Raw genomic sequence first — 15,505 nt, forward strand, 5'->3', positions numbered from 1 at the left:
ATATTAATGCTTCTTTTAAAAAAGATTGTTTTCAATATTCTTTATTTCATGTACAAGTATGTTCCTTTCTCTGGGTGAGAAATTAATGATAAAAATCAATGAAATAAAACAATAAAAAATAAATTACCTTCCTTTTACGGGTAGAAGTTCCTGGCACATCAGCATCTTTCTCTTCTTCCTTTGAAGCAAGAATTTATGAGTTTCATAAAACACTAGGAAATAATGTTTCATATCTCACTCTGTACATGATGTTTAACTATGTAGTTTTCACCCCCCCCTTTTACTTTGGAACGCCTTGAAAATAGCAGCATATTTGAAAATTATGAAATCATGCTGACAAGGTCCACTACGAATTTGTTACACAATATCAACTGGGTTCTCACTGTAGCAAGGCAAGCCTTTAAACCCCTCTAATTCAACTGTTATTCCACATAATACAACAGCTATTCCTAACCTTTTCATCTTCCCCTTAGCCTCCCATAACTCCTCCTTTGTTCCACCCTCTAACCCGAAGACCTTGACTCAGACCAAAAAAAAACTGACTGTTATTCAACAAGAGCTCCCTCTTCTCTCACACTCATTTTCATCTTATATCACCACACATCTTTTACTCTCTTATTCCTTCACCTCTGTTTCATATGAAGAGGTGGGTCGTTCTTGCCAAGGTAAATCCCTTAACATGTACTCTTGACCTTGATTCATTCCCTGCTACCTACAAACATGCGCTCAGGTCTCTCCCATTCTTAAACCTCGCTTAACCCACGAAACTTATGGCTCAACTCCTTGAGATATTATCTATACTGGTAATTTTACCTCCTCTCCTCTTCACTCACTTTTAAAACATTTTGCAATACAGACTCATCATTTAACTGAAACTGCTCTTTCCAAAGTTACTAATGAGCTTTAAATTACCAAATTTATGGCCTTTTCTCAATCCCCATTCCTCTTGACCTCTCTAAAACCTTAGATACTATGACCCTCTTCTCCTGAATAATTTTTTCTCTAGGTTTTCATGACACTGCTCTCTGCTGGCTCACTTCCTCGCTGACTGCTAATTTTCTTCTTTCTGGTTTTTTGTTCAGGTTAACGGTCAGTAACCATGGATGTTTCCCACTGCTCTATCCTGGGGCCCTCTTCTCTTTTTCCCTCTATATTGCTGTGCTTGTTGATCTCATCAGCTCCCACAGATTCAACTGTCATATCTATGTAAATCTATATATCTATATATAGATATATAAGATCTATATATCTTTCTTCTCCTCTGAGCTCGTCTTACAACTTTCAACTGCACGTAGACATCCTGAATTTACACATTCTATAGTTTTCCAAAACTCAACATGTCCGAAACAGAATTCATTCATCCTCTCCTCACTTCTCAATTTCCCATTACTACTGTGAGCACCACCACTCTCTCAGTCATCTAGGCTCGGAACCTAGGTTTCATTCTCAACTCTATTCATTTATCCCATATCTCCAATCTGTTGTCAAATCTTGTCTTTATCTTGACAATATCTCTCGCATGTCTTCTCTCCACATCCACACTAACCATCCTGTTACAATTCTTCTTGTTTGGGCTCTTTATAGCCTTTTAATAGATCTCCCTGTCTCAAGTCTTTCCCTACTCCAATTCACCCCTCATTTAAGTTGCTTTTCCTAAACTGCAGGTCTGAGAATGTCACTCCTCCTAATCAATAAACTCCAGTGGTTCTCTATTATCCCTAGGATCAAATATAAAATACTAGTGGACTTTTAAAAGCTCCTCTTAACCTAACCCCCTCCTAACTTTCCAATATTCTTACATTTGACCCTTCTTACACTCTACAGCAACTATACTGGCCCAGTTGCCGGTGTCTCACACAACACTTCTCTCTTCCTGACTCCATACATTTGCAATGGCCATTCCCCATGCCTGGAATGCTCTCCCTTCTTACCTCTGCTTTCTATTTCTTCCTTTATGACAATTCAAACAATACCTTCTGCAGAAGTTTTTCTTGGTCTCTCCCACTGCTGGTACCTGCCCCAGGATTACCTTCCATCTATCCTGTTCATATCTTTTATGTACTGTTCTATAGACATATTGTTTACTACATTAGAATGATTACACTACTTTTATCTTTCTTAATATCCCAGGCACTTAGCACATTGCCAGGTACTCATAAAAAGCAATTAATAAATGCTTATTTACCACAATACTGACATTTCTGTTCATTGATAAGTTTGTATCTAGTTTAAGGGTCTTATAACTACTACCAACTCAAATACAATATACCAATCAAATGCTTCTAAAAAAATGAGGATACTAGATTAAAAAAAATTTTTTTTATCCCAAATGATTAATAACTCACTAAAATATATGGATTTATTTTAGTCCACTGATTAAACTCTAATAATGACAATAAAATCTTAAATTACCTCCGAATCAGACAGGACTTTCTTCTTCATTGTATTGTAGAGTGGAATTATGTTATAGCAAGTCTGATCTCTATATAACAAGAAATGTTAGTACAAAGGCTTGTAATATCAAATTTAAAAATTAAAAAAAAAATATAAACTGAATGTTAAGAGCTAAAATAATTTTCTATTAATATGTATTTCCTATATTATTTAAATAAGCATATCAAAACTTTGGGAGGTTACAATGCCCCAGAACTTATTTGAAAATTTACCCACAACAGATGTTAAGTATATAAATAAGTAAGTTCTTTTACCGTTGACATTCAAGGCCCTCCACAATTTCAATCAAATCTACCTTTCCAAATTAATTTCTTACTTAAATTCTCTCAACTCCAGTTAAGACTTATGTTTCCTTGAATGTACCATAAGCATTGAAATCTGAGCTTTTGGCTCGTCATTCCTTCCTTCCCAGAATGGCCCCCTTCAACCATACAAATCCTATCCACCTTTCAAGAACTAGTTCAGATTCTTAGAAACATTACCTGACCTCTACAATTATCATTCCTTTAAATTCTTTAACTTTCTTAAGTAGACTGTAAGCTTCTTGAGATTCAGAAACATGTTATTTTCTGTGTATCCTACCTAGCACCTTAGTAAATAAGTAGTTCTCAAACTTCAGAATACTGATGTTGAGGTTAACTCCCTCAACTATTCTCCTTGTCATTCTATTTTAATTATTATTGTTATTGTTATTATTTGCTTAGTTAACTTCACCCTCTCCAGTAACTTAATCTACCACTCTTATTCAGATATCTTTCTTTAGCAGCCATCACACATGCTTAACTTCTTTCTACCTTGCTGTCTTGTGAATACCCTGAACTGAATATATTTAAGATAAAATTCTTCATATTCCCTGCCAATCCATTCTCCCCTGACTGCAATTTCCGTTAATGGAATCACCATTTTCCTAGTCAACCAGATTCAGTTTTGGACTCCTCCTTGACTCTACCCTCTATCACATCCTTCAATATCTAGACACAAAGTCCAGTTAATTGTACTTCTGAAATATCTTTTGCATGTATCTCTATCTTGCAAAATAAATTTTAACTCTTCATTTGGAAACTTTAACCTTCCTCTTCTAGTTTTACATTGCACTAATCACCTATACATTCCCTATATTCCAGCAAAATTGAACTAATCATTCTGGTGTGCTTTTTCCAGTTTTGCTCTTGATGGTCTCTCAAATCAGAATGCCCTTGCCCTCTCATAATCTGTCTCACTGGATGAGACAGCTTAAATGTTTCCATCTCCATTGAATCTTCCTTAATACTACCAGCTAAAGGATTTTTTTCACCAGAGAACTCCTGAGGTCTCTCACATGGTATTTATTTAGCACATCCTGTCTTGGAATTTAGATATTTACATACAGATATTATTTCTTTGTTAGATCTTAAGTTCTTAGGGTAGCTAATACTGATTTTTTATCTCTCAAATACAAATTTTTCTCTGCCAAGGCATTAAGGAAAGTGCCCAGGTACAATAAATATTTACTGAATAGAATAATACTTGTTTAATAAGTAAAAAATGAACAACTTTCGTAGATAAAGAAAATACCTAAAATCTTTAAAACTGCCTATTCTAAAGAGTCTAAATAGTCTATTCACAGAAGCTGAGTTGGAAGGGACCCCACAGCAGTCATCCAGTTCAATTTTTACATAATATAGTAAATGTAACAAGCGGTATCTAGATTTTGAGTAAAGACCTTTGGTATGGGGGAAACCTACTAGCTTCCAAGGCAAGTACATTCCATTCTTGAACAGTTTCAATTGGTAGAAAGTTTTTCTGTATCTCAAACTTTATTTGCTATTTTCTCCCCACTGTTCCTAGGCTTTGACCCTTCTGTAAACACGCAGAATAACATAATCCCTCTTCCACATGACAGCCCTTCAAATACTGAAAGACTTACCCTATGCCACCCCATGCACCTTCCCAAGTCTTTCCCTTTTCAAGCTATACATTTCCAGTTCCTTCAAATTTTGGAGTCTTCTTGACTCTATCCTCTATCACATCCTCCAAAATACACAGGCACAAAATCCTGTTAACTCTACTTGTGATTCTATCTAATTCTGATCAGATTACACATTTGAAGTATTGTCATCAGGACTAGGAAGGATACTGATAAGCTTGGAACATTTCAGAGTAGGACAATGAAGCTGGTGAAGGGCCTCATGACAATACCATGAGGATGATTTGAAAAAACTAGGAAAGTTTAGCTTAAACAAAAAGAACACTTAAGTGATAAGTTATAGTGGTCGTTAAGTATTTGAACAACTGTCATGTGAAAGAGGAATCAGATAGACTGGGCTTTTGTTCTTTGGAAACTTTTTCTACCAAACATAGCTACCCTAAATTGACATGGGCTGCCTCTGGAAGTCATAAGTACAAGAATAAGCGATTCTTTTTTTTTTTTAAAAGGCAATTGGGGTTAAGTGATTTGCCCAGGGTCACACAGCTAGTAAGTGTCAAGTATTTGGTCTGAGGCTGAATTTGAACTCAGGTCCTCCTGACTTCAGGGCCGGTGCTCCATCCACTGTGCAACCTAGCTGCCCCCAGAATAAGTTATTCTTACTCAGTTGTAGGCTGGCCAGCCTCTGAGATTTGTGACATCAGTATGTTAAGGACCTGTGATTCTGACTGTATGGTTTAAATACAAACTCCTCTCTTTAGTTTTAAAGCTCTACAAAATCTGGCCCTGGCAGATAGTTTCACTGGATATTACTCTCCCCTCCTACACTCTGTAATCTAAACAAATTGACCTTTTCTCTGCTTCTCAGCAGATATTATTTCATGTTTCTGTGTCTTTGCATTGGCCATCCCATATACGTCAAATGCTCTCCTTCCTTACTTCTACTTACTAAGAGTCCTCATTCTTCCTTTAATATGCAATTCAAGCACCACTCTCTGTATGATACCTCTCCTGTTTCCTCTAACTACTAGTCCCACCCCACAACTATTTTATAAGTAACTGCTCTCTACATATCAATTTCATATTTATGCTCTGTGTGTGTGTGTATATATATATATGTAAGTTTATAGGTACTTGTATTCCCCAGTAAAATGTAAATTACAAACAGGTATTATTTAATTCTTTTTATTTGTTTTCTCACTACCTAGCATTATGCATGTAGTAAACACTTAATACTTGTATTATCTCATTTATATCTAAGAAGATGACACTGGGGAAATTACGTTAGAATGGTGGGGAATGGTAAAGGAAGGTGTGGTCTGTGGCAGAGAATTCTAGAATGCTTAATTTAGTATTCTCAAAGGCTAATTATCATCTGGTATAACAGCCCTATACTTGTGTTTATTAACTAAATACATAATGTATTGTAGATGTGTGGGGAATACAAATATTAATGCCATTGGTGATGATCCCTTATAATTAAGATTACATAATAACCCTGTATTTACTTTTCTATATAAGAAGATATTTTGAGTTGGACTGGATGTCTTTAAGGCCCTCTCCAGGTCTAAATGTATGATTGATCCTGTGTGCTCCTTATCTTGAGTTCTATAACAGTAGTTATATGAATAATGGCCCTACTTTATATCATTTAATACTGTTAATTACTGGTATTGTAGTTAGAATTAATAAAAAAGTAATCATGAACTTACTTTATAAAGTGTAGAAGAAGATCAGTGACAAATTTGGCAGATTTCACAATAGGGCTTCCAGGCTCATTAAAGGTACGTGTATTATGTTCTATATAACGAACTTCCCACATCAGTGACGAAACCCGCCTTTGGAAGAAAAATACAAGAACTAACTCATATTTTTAAAATGTACATAGAAATTAAAATTAGATTTTTTACCAATTTTATCCTCTAATCTTAAAATTATAAAAGATAATAGTAAAATAAGTTATAGTTATTGGATGTGATTTTATGATATACGGAGGAAACTATTAAATGGCTGAACGACAGATCACCTGTGGGATATGAAGTGAACCACGAGTTTACTATGAAACCCAACTGAAGAACTGAACGACTGAAGAATAATTATTCTCTGAATTCTAAAACAAATGTTGATGGAGAATTATTTCTAATGGCTCAAATTCTATGACTGAAATACAACTCTATGTAGAGTCTCTAGAGATTTCTTAAGGGAATATTCCTTAACACATACCAAGTGGAAGGAATAAAAAAACCTTTACAAACCAAGCACCCAGAAAGCTTTCCCTCAACTTTACCCAAGAAAGACTTCTAGCAACCATATTCACATGGAACGTAGTCACACATGAGAAGCAAAACAAAAAATGTGTTTGGATGGCAAATAGTCATTAAGAAAAAAAAATATACATTTTACTATTTACCAGAGGTAAGGTCAAATTCAGGCTCCCAAACCCAAACAAGTTTATATAAAAATAAGAGAGCAGGACACACTGACAAGAGCAATGAGGTAAAGACCTCAGGAAGTGGTTGGAAAGAAGAGAAAGAAGAACTACTAAAAAAAATTATAAAAGTACAAGTAGGTCTAGGGCCGCTGAGCATAGAGGAAATGAATTCTAACCCATCACATCACTATATTTATAGCATAGTACAATACTAAGTATTTTATAATAAAGACCCTATTCTTTTAAGAGAATGTTAATTACAATTACATATGGAGTATGCATATCTTTCAAAATTTCATTTAAAAGTCAGTTTTGGAACTCAGAATGCAGCTTTTCATAGAAACAACATTATAAGTGGTGGACGGATTTCCAATCTAGAACACAAAAACCTACTTTACCCTTCTGGGGGGGAATTTTTTTTAAGTCATCTCAAATTAAGACCTCAGGAATGCACTTTTCACCATACAAAAATAATTCTAATATGATGGATTGGTTCTAAAATACTACTAATATTCCATTTAGAATTCTTACAACTTTCACACGTCGTTGGGACAAGATATGAAGTAATGATGGAGCTTGGGAAGAAGGAGCAAAACGCAATGGGGGGAGTCCAGGATGATAGTGGAATATGCAACAGAAAAGGGGAGGGGGAGTGAAATCTCCAGAGGCAATGGGAAAAGAAAGGGAAGTGAGAGGTTCAGAACTGTTGGTATATAAAGAAACACGTGCAAATAGCTCTTTATATTCTTAAAAAGAAAAAAAAGAAATATACATTTTTATCAAAAGTCAGTTGAAATGAAAAAAAAAAAATTTCTAGGTTAAAAGAAAAACAAAAGAATTATAAACATGTAAAAATCTGTCAAAACTATAAAAACCAAAAGGATTTACAATAAATATGGAAAATGTGACTTCCTCATATTCAATATTTATTTTCAGATCTGAACATATATCTATATCTATACATATATACACAGAGATATGTAGTTCTAAAGAAATAACTATACAAGGTGATATATCTTTAGAAAAAAATATAAATTATTTCAAGTTTGAATGTGGGGGGGAGGAGAAGAGGGAGTCTATGAACATCTGAAACTAAAATTGCTATAAAAGTTTTACATGATTTTCTAAAACTTCTGAATGTTTTTAAATGTTTGTAGTACCAAAAACATAAGGACAAAGGAGAATTACTTTTTCATCAGTATTCAAAGACTGCATGATTAAAGCAAACACATATTTTAAAAATGATACTCTTTTTAAAAGTCAACTAAAAAACTTTTACTTTTAATGTGAAATTTGCTCCCCCTCTTTCCGTAAGAAAACTCTGTATTGAGTTTTCTATTCATTAAGAAAAGTGAGCATCAAATCAGATTAGGAAATAATGAAAGTATGGTACTCAAAAATTTTCCAAAGAATATGCTCAATTAAAAAGACCACTTACTAATAATACTGCCCTCCCCTCTCCCCTGCTACACCTTTTCCAGTAATAACTATGTAACTTAGTTCTAACCTGTAAAACCTGCTTTCCAGTCTTTGTTTAATTGTACTGAGATCAGTAGGATATGCCACTACAGTGCAATACATGGGATATGCTTGTAGATCCACAGGGGCCACAAATGCAGAAGCAATATCTAAATCAAAGAAGGAAAAAATATTTACACATTGTATTTTTTAAAAAATCACTTTTAAACTAATATCTTTATAAGTTTTCAAAACCACCTTAGCTCTGGAAGGTCATGCGTATTTCTACTAAGTCAGCAGCTATCAGAATATTTCTACATTATGTATGTCCATTGCCATACATTACCATAAAATCAATGCATATCAACAATTCAAAAATGTTTTGCCAAGCTCACTCCTCTATTAAGTACTAAAGTTTTTATCCATTATCATCCTATAATTTCACTTTATATCAAGACAGAATCATTGGAAAAATATTGATATTAAAAAGATAGCTTTTGTTTTAGGGGAAGCTTGGTGCCACTGAAAGCATTGTTATATTTTCCCGTTCTTCATTATCTACTACCTGCAGCATAGAAAACCATAATCTACAAATAATTAAGTTGCAGGTCACTCAAAGGTACATGTAAAAACACATAATAGATATGAATAGGTTGGAGCTATTTCCTACCAAGAACTACACATGGGAAGCTGTATAAAAAAAATATTATCAAAGAAATGTACAAGTGAAAAAGGTTGGGAAGGTTAGATCTATGAAGAGCAAGGGTTGAACAATGGCTTTATGTGTTTCACTAGTACTCCATATATCCTTAATATAATTATTAACAAATAAAATCTGCAAAGTTATATAAGAAAAGTCTACAACAAGAGAAAATAACATAGAAAATCATCACTACCTTTTGAATCTATCATGGATAATGAAAGAAAACGATGAGTCATCCAACAATAACTTAATGAAAAAGTTTCCTAATACATGAAGGCAAATTTGCAATCATCTCAGGCACATAGGTTTAGAGTTGGAAGGGACCTTCAAGATCAAAGTCTAACCCCATTATTTGATTTTTATCTCCAATGAATAAGATGCCCTTTTTTAAAAACCTCAGAATAATTTCCCCAATATACCCCATCACAGAATTCTTTCTTATGACAATGAAAAAAATTTTTTTTTACAGTAAAACTCAACGAAGAAAAAAATCACAAACAGTAATATATGCAACATTCCACATCTATAGTCTTCCGACTAAACAGGAGGAAATATGTCTTTCAGGACCAAGACTGATAAAGAACAATGTATCTGAGTTTGGTAATTTTTTTTTTTTGGCTGCAAAAAAACAAAATAAAACAAAAAAACCCAAAAAACTAACCAGTTCCTACCCTTAAAGGGAATGGTTAAGAAGGGGTTAAGTGTAAATAGACTGCAATACATCAATGAAATATTGTACAGAGGAAACTTACGGCAAGTCTTAAGAGAGCAGACACAGACCAATATGGGTTTTGTGTCATGAAGTTATTTGGTAGCAAAACTGGCCCTCTGTAGATTTACCAGTCAACTGTGAATCAATACTAGTACATCAGGTTCAATCTTTTAACTCAATTCTAGATCTCTACTGTTTTTGCATACACCTTCAAAAAAATCACTTTGAAGATTTTTACATACTTATTTGGAAAAAAGGTTAAGTTTTTCTTCATAAAATAAAGGTAATTTATTTCAGGAAAATAAAATCTCACCAAATTTCCTTATGTTGTCAATTCAATGTAATTAATTTTTTTCTTAACAAATTGGATTATGTACAAAGGAGATTGCCAACAGGCCTCAAAAATCACATCACATATGATTTGGTTAGGCAGTTGTGAATAATTAGCCTGGGAAAAAGTGGATTGGGGGAATAGGGACAATTGATCTGTATTCTTGACCAAGTGAGTTTATACATAAAAACAAATTAGACTTTGTGCTGTTCTAATGGGAAGAACTAGGATTAATCAGTGGAAATTGTAGGAAGGCAGATAAGCTTCAACACAAGGAAGAACTTTCTTAAGGACTAATGTTGCCAAATAAACAAATGAGTTGCCTCATCAGGCAGTACCTTCTATGTCACTGTGGGTGTTAAAGCTGACATTGGATAGCTACCTGAAGGAGACATTATAGAGGTATACAGGTATCTAGCATGGACCTAAGATCTCTCTGAAAACTAAGACTATGTTTAATTTTCAGTTTTATTTCTACTCAAGTTTTCTATTTGTGCATCATCTGTTTCCTCTTTTTTGAGTCTTACCTAGTGTCATGAGCTGGTTTATTCCTGTAATAATTCTTTCACATTCTTCATCCCTGGGATTAGAACCCCATTCTCCATCCAGAGGTTTATAGATCAATGTTCTACATTCAACATCAGTTAAAGGAACACTTGTTCCTAGCTCTTCAGGAAATACAGCTGAAATGCATCAAAAAGAAAATCTGAGAAAAATCATCTTTAGGAAAATTTGAAAATACATACAGACTCTTTAACAACAATTTTAGTTTAAAACTCCTTGAAAAGAACTTACACTTTTATCAATGACAACTTCATTAATACAAAATGTATTTTATACTCTAAAATGTCCATAACTGAAAGTAATGCTCTATAGTTAAATGCAAGAGTGTATTTTATGAAAAAAGAAACAGGTTTTAGAAACATCACATTAGAATTTTAAAACTCTTTAGTTTATCATCAGTTCTACATTATGAATTAAAGTCCTCCTCAAAAGGAGGTTGGGGGGGGGAAGTGGGCACTACTTCAACTTGCTATATGAAGGCCTTGGATAAGATGAGAGTCACCAATTCTACTTCAATGGAAAATCATCAAGCCTTACTACCTGCCCCGTACCTGCCTCCTAAGATCCCCCTACCCTTATTATATCTGCAAAGCCTCAATGCCCTGAAGACCCCAGCATAATTATCTGACCTACTGACTTAACCTAGAACCCATGAGCCTTGCTATCTGCTTTTCCACTAAATCCTTAGGACTTATGCGCCTTTATGTCTGCTCTGCACCTTAACTTTTATATGTTGTCTTCTCCAATTAGAGTATGAGCTCCTTGGGAGCAGGGATTGTCTCTATTTTTTCTATTTATATCTCTAATGCTTACCCACCATGCTCTCTCATTCATTCAATCATTCATGCTGTTATTGAACAAACTGTTTTTCTGGTTCTATTTATTCTAAATCAGTTCATATAAGTTCTAGGATTTTCTGAAATCCTTCTTACAGATGAATAATATTCTATTATATTCATGATCTGTTCAGTCATTCCCCAGTTGATGACTACTTCCTTAGTTTCTACTTCTCTGCTATAACAAAAAGTACTATTATAATTATTTTTGTACATATCTCCACTTTGCCTCTAATACTCTACTTTTCAACTCCACTGAACAAGATGCACCTCCCAGGTTAAACCCATCACATCTCATCTTACCACCTGATGCTAATTCAAGCCTTGACTGATATCTCCCTCAGCCTCCTACCCCCAATGACTGGAGGACAGGATACTGAACTCCTGGATAGCTTCAAGGTTAGAAAATGTATTCAGCTCACTCCACTTTGCATCTGCTACTCTGCCGTTTCAACTCCAAAGAACAAGACACTCCCCCATGCTGAGTACCCCCTTGGTTTTTCTCCTCACTCCCACTTTCTTGCCTCTTTTTGTATGTTGATTTCTTTTGACTGTAAGCTCCATAAGGACAGGGACTGGCTTTTTTACTAATTGTATCCCAGTGCTTAGCACAGTGCCTGGAACATAGTAGATATTTAGTAAATGTTTATTGATTGGACTGGATTGAATTTTGGTCATTTTTCTTTGATCTCTCTGGGACATAAGGTGGGTCAAGGGATATATGAGTCTTAGTGACTTTTTGAACATAATTCCATATTACTTTCCAAAATGTTTGCACCATTTCATAACTTCACCGATAATACAATAATGTGCCTGTTTTCTTACAAATCCTTCAACAATCACTTTTTTCAGTCATCTTTGCCAATCTTACGGACATGAACTTCAGAGTTTCTTTTATTTTCCTTTTTTTCTTATTGATGATTTGGAGCAATTTTCCATATGGTTGTTGATAGCTCTCATCCTTTGAGAACTGTCCCTTCTTGCACCTCCCTCTCTCTCCCTTCTTTTTTTCCCTCTTCCCTACACATGGGGAATCATACATTTACATATGGGTACTCTGCCCAAAGGAAAATAAATTTCTAGAAATATAGCTCTCTGTTAAACCATGCTTTGATAAAGCCTATTTGGAGCTACTTGCCTATGCCTTAAACCCAAATCACTCTAGCTCTCACTGACTGGCCAATAATGGGCTACCCAACCCAACCCTCAGTTGGTCATTGTTTGGGTTTTGTTGGTTCACAGTGAGTATAAATAGCAATTGTTTCTGTTCTGGCCAGGAACTCTGAGGGTCTTCCTCTCCTAGATGAGATTTTTTTTTCCTTTGAATAGGTAAAAGAGGGCATTTCTCCCCTCATTTCTTACCTAGCCTTAATCACTTAATGGTTTTTGCCTCAGACAAACTGAGACCTGGTGAAGATCTTGGCTAAAAAGGCCAAGGTTTCCCACTGCATCGGGGGCCATCTCCAATCATCCTGATCTATGCCTTGTCACTGGACTCAGATGGCTCTGGAGAAGAGAGTGAGGCTGTTGACTTACAAGCCTTGCCTCACTCAAATCCAATTCACTTGCAAGTCAAGACAACACCTTCCTGATGTCATTGGTTGTTTTCAAGAATGAAGGACAAAAAAACAACAACAAAAAACAATGAAGGCCTAAGAAACTTCTAAGTACTGGAGAAGAGTTCTGGAGAACAAACCTGCCTGCTATTACCTTAGGGTGATGTGATGATGGTAGTAAAATTTGTGGTTGGATGAGTCAAAAGAGTTCAGTCTTCCCCCTTTTACAGTTTGTCTTATATCTGCTTGGACCCTTACTCATTTAGCTTTTGGCTACAACCTATTTTAGGCCAGTAGTGACATAAACTGCACAAACAGGTTATGTGGCTTCAGTTCAATTCCTGATTTGTTATAAAAGAATATGTCTTGCATTTTTTGGTAACAGAAGAAATGCTACTCTCTTTTTATTTTAAAAAATTACAATTAAAAATTTTTTATTGAATTCAAAATACTTCAATATGGCTTAATTCATTTTTAAAAAAAACTAATATAACAGTGAAAATGAAAATTTTCCAATGAATTATATTGATCAACAAGTTTATGAACTGATCTAAAACTTATATTTTCATGTTTCATTTTACATGAACATTTCATAATGGACATTGTGTTTTTCAAATATCTTTTTTTTTCCAATTACTTTTTCGGATGAAACATTCACTACAATTTTTTCAAATAGCACTGATTTAATAAAGATGACTCCTATTAACTCAAAATCTCTTTTCTACTATTAAGTTAATTCATCCTACTTCACAGTTACATAGAGCACAATCTACAGATACACATACCATTATTAGGAATAAGTTCCATATCCCAAGGACTCATCTTTTCTGTGTCTCCATTATCCCAGCTTAAAGAAAGATATAATACTTGCATTAAAATTCCAAATAAAAATAACTGCTGAATGAATAAAAAATACAATTTGTCACAAAAAAGTTAAAAAAAAATTCACTATTTTAAGAGATTGAATCATGTACTCAATAGTCTGGTTACTACAAAGGAAAATTTTGAAGGTAATTAGGTGAAACAAAAAAACACAAAGAAAAACAAAAAAACGAACCAGACAGATATTTACCAGACATTATAACACTGAAATAAACTGTCAGGATATTCAGGCTGAAGAGGCTCCTGGCTTTCAATGGTTCCAAACCACCAAGCATCATCTATGACTGATCTGAAACGGTCACCTGGATAAGAAACAAACAGGCAGTACATTACTAAGAATGTCATGTTATAATCCATTTTTAGTAAATACATTTTAAAAGTTTAAATTATTTCTTGTTTGTCCAATTGTTTACTGTGAGTATGAAATTGGATGTTCCCAGAGACTCAACATATCAAAAACATAATTCATTATTTTCCTCCCCAAAACTCATCACTTCTCTAAGTGTTCTTATATCTATCAAGGGTACAGCCATTCTTCTAGTTTTCCCAGTTTGTAACTTTGGCACTGGGGCAACTGGATGGCACAGTCCAGACTTTTGAGTCAGGAAGACTCATCTTCCTGAGCCAAATCTGACCTCAGACATCACTAGTTATGTAACCCTGGGCAAGTAATTTAACATGTCCTCATCTATAAAATAAGCTGGAGAATTAAATAGCAAACCACTCCAGCATAATAACCCAAATGGTGTCAGGTACCATCGAACAACAAAAAGGGGCACAACTTTGGCATTATCTTCCACTCTTCACATTCTCTTACCCCACCTATCCAATGACATGCCAAGTTTTACTGTTTCTATCTCCATATCTCTCATTACGATCCCTTCTTTCCACTCACAAAGCTTCCAGCTAAGGCTGGAATTTGTAATAGGTTTTTTTTTTCTTATTGTGTATTTAAGTTTTAGTATTTAGGTCTAAAATTTAAAAAAATCTAAAAAACAAAAAAAATAAACACACAAACAAACAAACAAACAAACAAAAAAAACAAGCAGCTCACTCTTGCCTCTAGGGTAAAACAAACTCCTGTTTAGAGAAGTTGGGTTTTTTTTAAAGCCCTTCACAACCTGGCCCCAATCAATGTTTTCAAGACATTATTATTCCATCTCCCCTCATGATACTGTATCTTTGCAATGGCCACCTCCCATGCTTGAAATATATTTTATGCTCACTCCTGCCTCTTCCTATCTTTGTAGGCTGCATTACTTTCTCCTGCTCCCCACCCAAACATTGTATGATTCAGACAAACTGGCCTACTTACGGTTATCTGCACACAACACTCTCACTTACAACCATGGTCTGTACAGCCTATCTCCCAAGACTGAAATGTTATTCCTCCTTACTTTCACTTTTTGTAATCTCTAGTTTCCTTCAATTTCTTAAACAGGACTTTGTGATTGCTTCAGTGGTTAGAAGCCCCACTGAAATCACTTTGTGTATGTTTTATATTACCTATGTACATTGTATACCCCAACAGAATGTAATTTCCCTGGGAGCAGATACTGTCTTACTTTGTCTTTACTTTCGTCTTTACAGTTCCAGTGCCTATCATGGTGCTTCACACAGCAAGCATGTAATACATGCTTGTTGACTGATCATGTCTCCCAAGTACTTTTTT

The 15,505-nt window shown here is 34.7% G+C and overlaps 1 protein-coding gene across 3 annotated transcripts in view; it reads right to left on the minus strand.

Moving 5' to 3' along the window:
• PHIP (pleckstrin homology domain interacting protein) overlaps nucleotides 1-15,505 on the minus strand; it is a 193,057-nt gene that overhangs the window by 16,518 nt on the left and 161,034 nt on the right. For all 3 annotated transcript variants that reach the window (XM_027854734.1, XM_027854725.1, XM_027854741.1), the window contains exons 28-34: nucleotides 14,024-14,135; nucleotides 13,737-13,798; nucleotides 10,523-10,678; nucleotides 8,299-8,419; nucleotides 6,073-6,198; nucleotides 2,413-2,482; nucleotides 128-178 (exon numbers count right to left, since the gene is read on the minus strand). In XM_027854734.1, the coding sequence (XP_027710535.1) occupies nucleotides 128-178; nucleotides 2,413-2,482; nucleotides 6,073-6,198; nucleotides 8,299-8,419; nucleotides 10,523-10,678; nucleotides 13,737-13,798; nucleotides 14,024-14,135 (698 nt within the window). The remainder of the gene's footprint in view (nucleotides 1-127; nucleotides 179-2,412; nucleotides 2,483-6,072; nucleotides 6,199-8,298; nucleotides 8,420-10,522; nucleotides 10,679-13,736; nucleotides 13,799-14,023; nucleotides 14,136-15,505) is intronic.

Source organism: Vombatus ursinus, unplaced genomic scaffold (assembly GCF_900497805.2).
Source record: "Vombatus ursinus unplaced genomic scaffold, bare-nosed wombat genome assembly UNPS02000582.1, whole genome shotgun sequence".
Lineage (NCBI taxonomy): Eukaryota > Metazoa > Chordata > Mammalia > Diprotodontia > Vombatidae > Vombatus > Vombatus ursinus.